This window comes from Ictidomys tridecemlineatus, chromosome 2 (assembly GCF_052094955.1).
Source record: "Ictidomys tridecemlineatus isolate mIctTri1 chromosome 2, mIctTri1.hap1, whole genome shotgun sequence".
NCBI classification, from domain to species: Eukaryota; Metazoa; Chordata; class Mammalia; order Rodentia; family Sciuridae; genus Ictidomys; species Ictidomys tridecemlineatus.
In genome coordinates, this window is record NC_135478.1 from 89740991 (window position 1) to 89753369 (window position 12379).

The 12379-nt window shown below is 45.2% G+C and overlaps 1 protein-coding gene across 2 annotated transcripts in view; it reads right to left on the minus strand.

Moving 5' to 3' along the window:
- Positions 1–1059: 1059 nt before the first annotated feature.
- The window catches only part of Vsig10 (V-set and immunoglobulin domain containing 10), a 32967-nt gene continuing 21647 nt past the window's right edge, over positions 1060–12379 (minus strand). For both annotated transcript variants that reach the window (XM_078039115.1, XM_078039114.1), the window contains 5 exons: positions 10682–10975; positions 7787–7897; positions 7240–7255; positions 5136–5359; positions 1060–3753 (listed from right to left, as the gene is read on the minus strand). In XM_078039115.1, coding sequence (XP_077895241.1) covers positions 3698–3753; positions 5136–5359; positions 7240–7255; positions 7787–7897; positions 10682–10975 — 701 coding nt within the window. In that variant the 3' untranslated portion in view covers positions 1060–3697. The remainder of the gene's footprint in view (positions 3754–5135; positions 5360–7239; positions 7256–7786; positions 7898–10681; positions 10976–12379) is intronic.

Consider the following 12379-nt stretch of genomic DNA (forward strand, 5'->3'; position numbering starts at 1 on the left):
TTTGCCTTTTAACCAGCCCTGTTTCCCGTGTTTTTAATTCGTGTTTTAATGTTTTTGGTTATTTTACCGGTGCCTATTTTGTGAACCCAGCCCGGTTCACCCTTCAGGTTCAGGAGCATCACCTCTTCGCCCCATTTCTTCTCAGGCCACCCGAGTGACACCTGTGGTTGGTTCCACCCTATAGTTCGGTTTTGGATCCCCGCTCTGTTCACATCCACCTTGTTCTTTGGCTGCCTGCCCGTTTCTTGCTGCCCACTTCAGCCTTGCCAGATCCCGTTTTCCTCCTTCCCTTTTCGCTGGGCGTTTTTCACCCAACCCTGAACCTACCCTTTTATCCTCAGCCCCGTGTTGGTCTCCTCTACCTGGGTTCCTATTTTCTCTATCACCTAGCCTCCTTAGATCCCAATTTTATTCTCCAGTCTCCTTTGCCCAACCCTCCCACTTTTTAAAAAAACATGGCTCCAGTCAGTTTCCTACACTCCCCAACCTCTGCCATTTTTCTCTTCTTCATTCTTTGTCTCCCAAATTCCTCACTTGTCCGGAGTCTTCAGGTCCTAATGGGATTTTTTTTTTTTTTTTTTTTGGTTTGTTTGTTTGAGATGCTGGGGACTGAACCCAAGGCCCTGTATAAAATGGTAGGCAAGCAAAACTGTTGATTTTTGTTTTTCTGAGTTGGGGGCCTGCAGATTTTACCCAGCAATGCTTTATTGTTGTTTTTCTGGGTAGTAGGGACTAGGGATTTAACCCAGGGTCAGTTTACCATTGAGCCACATCCCTAGCCCTTTTATTTTGAAACAGGGTCTCACTCAGTTGCCGAGGCTGGCCTTGAACTTGTGATCCCTCCTGCCTAAACCTCTGGAGCCCCCACAGTACCCAGCTAATGTATATATTGATGTATTCCGTATGTATAATCATGGAAAAGAATAAAAATAGTGACGGGAACAATATCGTTTCCAATATTAGGACAGCCGGGAAAAAATTTTATTTTAGTCTGGCAAACTGGTTTTAATCAAATCTTTACATTTACTAGTCGGCTCTAAATCAAAAATCACTGAAACATTTATTTAAAAATAACTTTATTCCATAATCTTAAAAAAATCCATAAACTCATAACTAATTTCTCCTAACTTTACCCACCAAATATTAAAAGTAAATAATGCAGAGGAATCTGCTTATTTTTCTTTGCAGCAGTTTCTAGCCAGTCCCATAATGAGAATATATGTTGGCACTTATTGCATCATAATAAATTCTGCCCAGCAACCATGATTCTCCAGGTTTCAGTGCACAGGTTATAGAAATTTTCCATCACGTATTTCGCAGCTGCAGTTATAGGTCCTGTATGTGCTTGTAAGAAATGGAGCTAATATCAAAGCCGCAGGACTTCAGAGCCCCCTCCCCAGTGTTCAACAGTTTTTGAGGAAAAGCAATGTAATTGTAACAGCCCTGGAATGTTTACCTTCCTGGTTCTGATAAATAGTATCTCATGGTCTGGAATTAACAATACGTGCAGATAACATTTTTTTCAAGTCCAGCTTGGACTTTGCCACACAAAGGCTATAACCTGTTGACAGGCTTGTGAACTTGGGTGTGGATCATGTTAAAAGGGAAAAAAGAGCTCCAATTCTTCATACATCCTTGAAATGTGAAGAACTTCAGTGCCTGGGCTCTTTAACTAACCCAGAGTATATATGTGAACACAGGGTCCGGATAAGTGACAACACTCACAGCTCAGATGGTCAGGGCTTCACAGTGCTTGGCACCAAGCCCTTGAAGCTCCCATTTGGTAGTGGAAAAACCCTCAACTATTTCCTATCATTACGTGTGTGGGCAAAAGGAAGTTGTGGGAAACATCCCAGTGAAATTGCAAAACATTGCATTCCTAGCTAGTGGTTCCCCCCCCCTAACTTTTGTCTTTTTTTTTTTCTTTCTTTCTTTCTTGAGATGCCTTTGTATAGTGACTCTTAAATTTAGTCATGGAAGACTAAAAGAGAGACTAGTCAATCTCCATTGAGTTCAGAAGCAACCTGAGCATCTCATTCTGAAATGACATCAACAGTTTACAGAGTGATCCAGTCCAAGAGCTACTATGCAGCAAAGGAATGAACCAAGTGGAAATATAATTCACAGCTATTTCTGAGAGATATGAATTGTCACCAGCTCCAGACTCCCCAGTGTCCTGAGTTGGGAACAGGGCACATGTCTAGTGATTTTCTCAGTGTAGTCTCTTCCTCCAGAAAAACAGACTTTCCCAACCACACCTGCAGGTTACTACAGAAAACCAGCTTCTCATTTTGGGAGTCTCAGTTCCCTCTCTGGTACTGGAGAAGAGAAGTTCACTTTTAACCCGAAGTCTTGCCCATTGGAACAGAATATGCAACATTAAAGAATACAAATTCAAGTCAGAGTCCGTGTTTAGCACACATCCATTGCACCTTTATATGGTCCCTGACTTCAAGGGATTTGGATGGAATTAGGAGGAAAAGAAAACCCACCCAAGGATCTACTGGAAGCTTTAGCAACCCAAACTCATCACTTGTCATTTTCATTTGAAACTTAGTGTTTTTGATAAATATATCCTCCTAATATTTTTAAGAATTAAGATGATGCAAGTTTTCCCATTACAGAGGTGGGGAGACAAACTGGGGCTGGGTGGACAGGTTTGTCCAAGTTCTTATCACCAGATACTTTTGCCTCTTGCCTCCTTTCAAAGCAAGAGAAGAAAGAAAAGCTGAAAGCTAATCCTAGGTCCATCCCTGAGGAGGAGGCTTTTAATGTGAAGCTCTGTAAAAATGTAAGTTTCTAATGAAAGGCACTTCCTCTTATCAGTTCCTACCTCTTTTGTAAAGAATCATACCTCCAGGGGGAAAAGGATCCCCCTGACCTCTGACAATGGCCTCTTGGAAACCATTCTGCAAAGAACTAAAGTGTCTTCTGCAACTCCTAATTAACAGTGAACAGTTTTTTTCTTCCACTAAGGAAGGCAAAGAAGGTAACTAATATCTACTGAGCACCTCCTAGGCACTTTGACACCCCAGATTGCCTCGCCACAAGCCTGGCTCCTGTAGGAATGTCTTCACCCATTTCACAAATGAGGAAAACTGAGGCTCATGAGGGGTCAAGAGACATGGCCAAGCACATGGAGCATGGGAGAGTCAAGGCCCAGGCAGAAGCACAGGAGTGTAGGACCCAAACACCTCCCTCTGACTTGCTTTGGTAGCAGACACATCACCTTTCTCAGGGAGCTGCCGTTGCCTGGTTTCTCACTTGGGCAGCCATCAGGAAGTTTCCCCGTCACCCCATGTATTCCCTTTTGTGCTGGGGGAATGGCCTAGGGCACTGAGACCAAGTGCTTCCCCCATGTGTGTGCTCTCCAAATCCCTGTCTATCACAGTATGTCAGCCCGGACAGAGCCAAGAGTGACAGCAAAAGTGGCACCTCAGATGCCAACTGCAGCTCCCCACCTCCCCAAGGGCTCTTTCCCACAGTATTTTTTCATCATTGAGGAAATTTACATCAAATTAAACCAATTTTTTTAAAAAATGGAAGGAAAGCTATGTGTCTGCTTTTCTTCTCTGCTGGGAGACCCCGGGTGTTGCTAACACAAACTCCCCGGCAGGGCGTGAGTGGGGTCAAAGCTGAATGAAGAGCTCCGCAGAGCCTCCCACACCTTCCAGACAGCAATGGCCAGTCCTCTTCTTTAGACTGGCCTGTCTTCTTCTTGAATGATGTCACTATGTTGCTCACTGACGTCATCTGTTCAGGGTGGGAAAAGAGACCCGACTGAGTAACCTCTGGAGTGTGACTGTTCCCATGCCTGTCCTGACTTCTTTTCTGAGGAGCCACGGAATGGGAATTCATGGGCTGTGTGTTCATTCTCCTGTTCTCTTAATTCAAAGTCCTCTAGATCTGCCTAATGTTTTACCCACCATGCTCCTGGTTCCTGCCTCCTCTAAATCCGCTTCCTCCTTTCTCTTACTGAGATTCCACTGTTCTTTTTTTTTTTTAAAGAGAGAGAGAGAGAATTTTAATATTTATATTTTTTAGTTTTCGGCGGACACAACATCTTTGTTGGTATGTGGTGCTGAGGATAGAACCCGGGCCGCATGCATGCCAGGCGAGCGCGCTACCGCTTGAGCCACATCCCCAGCCCCAATTCCACTATTCTTAAAGACTTGGCCACCTTCACCTCCTCTACAAAGCTACTCCTGATGGACCCTGCCCTCTGAGCACTCACCCTCCTCTGAGGTCCTGTAATTTTTAAACATCGGCCACCAGGCAATTAATCTGATCCTTCCTGTAATAGCTCCTCTCCTGCCATTTGAAAGCACTGGTTAAATCTTGCTTCTGTTTCAATTTTCCACATATGTTTCCATCTGTTTATCCCAACTGGTCTTATAAAGCTCCCTGCACAGAGACACTGTGGGTCTTTCTTTTCTATCCAACAATGCCAATATTGTGCCTTTCCCAGAGCAGGCATTGATGAGCATTTGTCACCTGGATTTCTGTGTTCATTAATACATATTGAGTATTCTTTACAATGCTAAGGACCAGGAAGGTTTCATATTTCAGATTTTGGAATTTGCATGTATTTTGAGGATGAAACCCAAGTCAAGATACAAAATCTAGCCAGGCGCGGTGGCACAGACCTGTAATCCCAGCTGCTCTGGAGGCAAGAGGATCATGAGTTCAAAGCCAGCCTCAGCAATTTAGTGAGGCAGTAAGTAACTCAGTGAGACCCTGTCTCTAAATAAAATACAAAAAAAGGCTGAGGATGTAGCTTGGTGATTGAGCGTCCCTGAGTTCAATCCCCAGTACCCCCCCAAAAAATTACAAAATTTAGTTATGTTTCATATATTCCTTTTATACACAGTCTAAGGCAATCTTATATTGTAATAATTTTGTATACAAAACAGAATTTGTATACATTGAACCATCAGACCTACGGTATCATTGCAGCACTCGAGAGTTTGCATTTTGGATTTGGGGACTGGAATGTTCAGCCTGCACTAGGTTCTCAGGTTCTAGACTACATTTTTGCTATATTTCCCAGCCTTTAAAAAACCAAGCTTGCTCCTTAGAGGTCTCTAGGGGTGCTCACTGCACAGATCCCCGTGTCACAGCAGGAAAGGGCTCACCTTGTAGATCCTGGAGTCCATTTCCCATCTGCTCTAAGTTCCCATTTACCAATGCGGTCACTCTGTGAATGTGGCCATGTTTGTGCATTTCTTTTGGCAACTCTTCTCTTTCATTGGTCTCCTCCTCCTCTTCCTCCTCCTCCTCTTCCTCTTCCACATCCTCCTCTTCCTCCTCTTCCTCTTCTGAATCCACCAATACCATGACATCACCCATGTCTTGTCCCCTAATTTCCAAAGCAGGAAAAACAGTCAAGAAGGCATCTTAGTTTTCTTGATGAACAGGCAACACCAGATACTTTGCGACTCCTAGTACTGTGGGGGGAACGTCCTCATGCACCCACTACAGTTGAGTCATGAGATGATGGTGTGGTTTGACCTCACAGAGCTGCGGGCACAGACTGCTAGAGATGATCGCATCTTTCCTACTCTGTTTCTGCTTCCTAAGCAAGTAACCATGCTGTCTGTTATAGTTTGGATATGAAGTGCCCCCACACACACACACACATAGCAAAGCTCCTGTTAATGCAGGAATATTCAGAGGTAAAATTATTGTATCATGAGAAACGTGGCCTAATCAGTGCATCCTAGTTTGAATGACTGGGTGGTAGCTGTAGGCGGGTGGGGCATGGTTGGAGGAGGTGGGTCACAGGGAGCACACCCTGGAAGACAGCATCTTCCCTGGGCCTCCCTAGCACACACACACACTTTCTGACCCTGCTATGAGCCAAGCAGTTTTCCTCTGCAGGCCCTTTCCCCATGATGTACTGCCTCATCTGGGGCCCAGAGCAAAGAAGTAAGCCATCTATTGACAGATACTTCAGAAACCACAAGCTCCCAATGAACTTTCCGTCCTCTAAATTGTTCTTGATGGGTATTCTGGCCATAGCAATGCAAAAGCCAACTACAGCATTCTCCCAGCCACTACCATTTCAGTTACCCACACAGCATGTACATAAATGCTGCCATCTCTCCTGAAATGCCCTAATTTCAGTTCCACGTAGTGAGATCTCCTGCTCCTCAGTATTCAAGGCCTAGGTCAAGTCCTCCTTGATTTGACTCCCCAGTAAAGACTGGCACTACACATGCATTTGGAGTTCACGCCCAGTTGCTTAGCATTTAAGAGCCCTGTGCTTATTAGCAGCTTTGCCTTCCTAACCAGACTGCACATTTCCTAAGAAAGGAGGAGTAAGTTCCAAGGGCCCATCGCAGTCCTAGAAGTGTCATATTCTTGTTTCATCCTCCCCAACTTCTCTGTGGAACAGGCTCAGGGAAGGTTAAGAATTTTCCATGGGCCCAGGACTTGGGAATGGCACAGATGCAATTTGAACCCAGGTCCACTACTTCCAAAGCCTTTCCCACAATGTCCCAGTGCTACTTCTTGTGAAGAATAAGCCTGGGAATGAGAGATTCACTGGGACAATGGCCCTCAAGTGCAGGACAGTAAAGGAAATGGTTTCCCCAAAAGATGGTTCCAGAACAATAATATCCATCATCAAAGAGGTATTAATTGTCCATACATCCTAGAGAAGAGTCAAGTTCTTTGCTCTATCCTAGACCTCTGGAAACGAAACACACATGTTCCATTTGGAGACATTTCCCCTGTCAGGGTTTCCTCTGGGGAAGAGGCTTCTGGGAATGCTCCAACTCATCTCCCAGAACATTCTGTAAGACTATCTTATGCTTCCTTTTGTTTCTTTTCAGAAAACTAAATAAAACAAATGCACGAATGACAGGATTCATGACATCATCCCGTGTCTTGTCCCCTAATTTGTGCACACTGTCTTCATGTTCCCATGACAGGCCTGCGGTGGGCCCAGCCCTGAGGTCTGGCTTTGTAAAAGCGCACCGACGCTGAGCATGACGGGACCTGGATCAGAAGGCAGACACTGCCATGTGCCTCCTGGAGGAATCACTTCCCCGAGCCTCTGACTCCTTCTCAGGAAAGTGGAAATGCCACCCCCCCCAAGAGGTCACAAGAGGGTTTATGGTAACGCCTCCTGAAGCTCGAGTCCAGTGTCAGGCACACGGTGGCTCCTCCATGGGAACTGCCACTATTGACTTTATGAAAGGGAGCAAACAGCATGAAGATATAAGAAATACTCACCTGAAAGTGCTTCCTGCTGCAGAGAGAAAGGGAAAAGAAATTAATATCCAGTAACAGCAGTGCAGCCTCACAGAATTTCCTAAACAAACTAACATTTACAAAAGATAAACCAGGGGTGGGGAGATAAACAAATGAGAAGTTGACCCAACAAGAGAGGCGACAGGGTGTTGAAGGATGGAACTTAGGTGCCTCATTACTGTGCATCTTGACCCAATGAAGATTTCTGTACAATGGGACTTCAGGAAGGTCGGAGTATCACAGGGCCTCCTTCCCCAACCCGCACCTATTTAAGAAGCCTGAAAGGCAAGGTGTGGAGGTGCACACCTGTAATACCAGCCACCAGGGAGGCTGAGGCAGGAGGATCACGAGTTCAAAGCCAGCCTCGGCAACAACAAGGTACTAAGCAACTCAGTGAGACCCTGTCTCTAATAAAATACAAACTAGGGTTGGGGTGTGGCTCAGTGGTCGGGTGCCCTTGAGTTCAATCCCTGATACGGAGGGAAAAAAGAGAGAGAGAGAGAAGCAAAGAGACCCAAGAAGTCCTTACCTTTCCAGCAGAACATGGGGCTATAATACAACATGAGCCCTGAGACAATGGCCAGTCCCAGCAGGAGGAGGCTGACGATGGTTCCCACAATGCCCCCGATGTTCAGAGGCTCTGTAAAGACAAAGCACACGACTGACTCTTCAGCTTGATACGTGTGCAACTAGGAAAGAACACCTCCCCTTCTCTGCCAAAGTCCAGCTCTCATCTTACCTGTTTTCATGACCTTGAGCAAAGCACATGACCTCTCTGTGATATGATCAGAATACCTCATTTCCCAACCTCAGAGTTTGTGGGAATCAAACGAAGCACATGATATGAAAGAATGCTAGGAAGTTAAAATCTCTGTGCCAACCAGACATCAAGGCTGTGTTCCAGACATGGTGAGGGTGTGCATTATCAGTACCGTGGTAAACACAGTGATCAATGGAACAGCGTGGAAAGTCTAGGCATCTGCCTGCTCATACAGAGACGCTGGATGCATAACAGAACAGTGAGCAGAGGAATCACGGTTCAAGAAATGGTTTTAGAACAAATGGTTATCCATTTGGATAACTGGGGGTGGTGGGGAGGGACAAAGAAAGAAACATGATCCCTACCTCACACCATTCCCAAAAATCAATTCCATTGTCACTAGAGATTTAACTGTGAAAGGCAGAATGTACAACTCTTAGCAGAGAATACAGGAGAATGTCTTTGTGACTCTGGGATATCTTTAAGAATATGTCAATTCTTAAGACATAAAAATTGCTAATGATATTCAAAAAGTTTCATAAAGTCAACTACATTAAAGTGAGGACATTCTGTTAATCAAAGGAAATCATAAAATGGAAGAGACAACAAACTAAAAGGAGATGTCTGTAACATGTAAAACTAACAAGGAATCAGTAAGAGAAATTTTTAAAGAACTCCTATATCTGTAAGAAAACAATGTCAAGACACACAAATCTCCTTACCAGAAGAAACACAAATAGCTAATACACATAAGGCTCAAAACCTTCTTAGTAATCAGGAAAATTCAAGTGACAACCACAACGAGGTCCCATTTTTTACACACTAGCTGGGCAACAATCACAAATCTGCTGGTAAAACACAGAACAAGTCAATGCTGTTATAAACTGCTAGAGGGAAAGGAAACTGGAACAACCACTTTGGAAAATAATTGGGCATTATCTCATAAATATAAAAGTGCATGTACCCTATAAACCCTTTACATGTCCTAGAGAAACATCTGCCTGGGTACCTCGTACACATGTATATGAACTAAGTAAAAGACATTCACAGAAAAACTATCATAACAAGAACAACAACAAAAACCAAAAAAATGAATGACAGTGTGGAATAATGACACAATGGAACATTATACAGTGGTAAAAAAGAATGAAGTATGATTACAACCATCAGCATGAATAAATCCTAGAAGGAAGATGGGGAGGGGGAAAAAGCAAGTCACAAAAAAAAATAGAAAGAAATATATATATATATATATATATATATATATATATATCGGGGGGACGGGAGAACCTTTTCTTTAAAGAAAATATTGGAGTAGTTTTAGGTTCATAGCAAGATGAACAGAAAGCAGAGAGAATTCCCACACATCCCATCCCCCCACAAACAACCCCCCCACCCCGCACTATCAGCACCACCCCAACTAGAGCAGTACTTTTTCACAACTGATGAACCTACACCAAGACACCGTGGTTTACACTGGGGGAGCCTCCCTCTTGGTGTTCTACATTCTATGGGTTTGGATAGATGCATAATAGAAGTGTCCATCCTTATTTATCATAAAGATTCCCACTAACCTAAAATGCTCTGTGTCCATCCAACCCCCTCCTTCACCAACCCTTAGCAGCCACTGGTCTTTTTAGTAGCTCCATAGTTTTATAAGGTATGTAGCCATAACAACCATTTTTTGAAACTCCAAACAAAAAATATTGGGAAATGTGTACCGATACGGTTTGGATCTTAAATATCTCCCCAAAATGATGAGGGCCAAATGATCATGGACCAAAACCATTAGCCAAAATAAATCCTTCATACTCTCAAGTTGTGTATCTCAGGTATTTTGCCACAGCAACACAAGGCTAACTAACACAGGTATCTAAGGTAGTAAAGTGGCTTTTTGTTGTTGTTGTTTGCTTTGTCTTTTAAATAAGATTGGTGGGGGGGTCTGGGGATGTGGCTCAAGCGGTAGCACGCTCGCCTGGCATGTGTGGGACACTGGGTTCGATCCTCAGCACCACATAAAAATAAAATAAAGAAAAATAAAGATGTTGTATCCACCGAAAACTAAAAAATAAATATTAAAAAAATTCTCTCTCTCTCTCTCAAAAAAAAAAATAAAAAAAATAAGATTGGGAAGGGGCTTCAAAGTGGGGTTGCAGATAAAATCCAGGATGCCCTATGAAATTTGGATTTCAGATGAAAAAAGTACTTTTTAGCACAAGTATGTTCTACGCGATGTTTACAGATGGATACTTTAAAAATATTCCTTGTTTTTCTGAAATTCAAGTTTTGGTAGGTTTTTGGTCTCATCACTTCTGAATCCAGTCCCATGACCTTACAGGTGACTTCATCAGTCTCGACACTGCCCTTGTACCTTAAGTGGGACAGTCGCCTCTCGGCTGTTCCTTTGGCTGTCCCGCTTCCTGACTGACAGACACTGGGCACCCACGTCCTGTGGTGTTTCGAAAGATGATATAATTTTGCTGCCTAAGCGAATGTTCCTGGACAGTCATTTCCCCCAGCCCCCTTGCAAAGCCACAGGCAGGAGGTATGCTGTCTCCCAGTCAGCAGGGCCATGTTCAGGGAGGTCCCAGGCTGTCCTCGTGCTGGTGCGGCTTGCTCTCAGGCTCTCCACCCTCTTCCCCGGGGGCCAGTCCCATTACTCACCTTTCACGCTCAGCCAGATGTCCACCTCGCGCACCCCCACAGGGTTCTCAGCCCGGCACACGTAGTAGCCCTCGTCCAGGTCCTGGGAGCAGTTGCGCACAGTGAGGGAGGAGCTCTGGCCGCTCTGGGCAATGAGGTAGTGGCTGTCGGGCTGGATGACCACTTCGGGCTGCGTGAGGTTCCTCAGCCACTGGATCTTGGCAAAGGGGTAGGCGCCAGTCACCTGGCAGGTGAGCGTCACATTGCCCCCCAGAAAGCAAGTTTTCATGGGCTCAGAGAAAACGGAGGGACCCCCTGGTGACCAGAAGAAGGTAGAGAAAGAGAAATGTTTCAGGACACTCAAGCCATGGCCTGAGTTCCTTCGATTGAATCATTCCTATGATTTCCTCCTGATGAAGCGTCTCCAGGAGGTGGGCATCACACCTGGTCTGACAGAATAGGACCAGCCGACATTCACTGAGGAATCACCAGGAGCTGTTACGGATATTACCCAACTCACTCCCGTACAATCTGCAGATAAGGAAACCGAGGCCCAGCCAGAGCTAAGCTCAAAGTCACACGATGAAATAAGAGATGTAGCTAAGATATAAGAGCAACCAACTGTCCCAGTTTGCTCGGGACTGGGAAGGTTCCTGGAATATGGGGGGTTTGGTGCTAAAACCTGGAAAGCTTTTAGGCAGAACAGAAGCTGGTGACTCTGGGTGAGCCTGGAACCCAAGCCTTGTAGGCCTCGTATAATCTTATTTCTACACTGTGGGCGTCTCTGCAAAATAACTACACTTATCATACCCAACACGGACACACAGTCAGTCCAGCAAGGCTGTTCAAGAGAAGGGGCACCTGTATTTGTTTCCTGTTGTTGAGGTGACATGTTGCTACTAACTTAGTGGCTTAAAACAAATGAATCTCCTGATTTCTGGAGGTCAGAAGTCTGAAATGATCTCATGGGGCTAAGATCAAGGTGTTGGCAGGGCTGGTCCTTTCTGGAAGCTCTGAGATTGGTTTCCTTGCTTTTTTTTTTACTTTCTCGAGGCTCTGCCCACACTCCTCGGCTCGTGGCCCCTTCCTTGACTTGCACCAAGCTCTTGCTTCTGGGATCACATCACCTACTACCGACTCTCACCTCCGGCCTCCCTCTCATAAGGACCCTGGACGTTATCATCTGGATAATCCAGAATGACACCACCCACACCCTTAACTACATCAGCAAAGTCCGTTTTGCAATGTAAGACAACATTCATAGGTTTTAGAGGTCAGGACACAGACATCTGCCCTAAAGAACTTAGAACACATCAGTCTTGTGGCTTTGAGTCCAATTTGGGGAGCTAGGAGGGCTGTGTCAGTGACCCCTTTGTGTTCTCTGAACAAGAAGCTTGTCCTCAAAATGCACACCTCCGGGGGAGGTAGCAGATTCCCGGGGAGGGAATTTATTAAGCCTAAACTCCCGGTATCTGAAGGCCAGAGTGGCCCTCTGGCCTCCTGCCATGGAGCGGGAAGGCAAGCTCCCCTCAGCAGCTGCTCCCAAGAAGAGTCCAGGGTTCCACAGCTGCTTCCTGGGGAGAAGGGAAGAAGAAGAGGGAAAGGGCCAGGGAGGCTGGGATGGCCTCAATGCCTCCCTCTCAAGGTCAAGTCGACAGAAGGAAATCCCCAGCTGGGTCTGCTTGGGACACTCCCCTGTGAGCTCTCCTCCTTGGATCC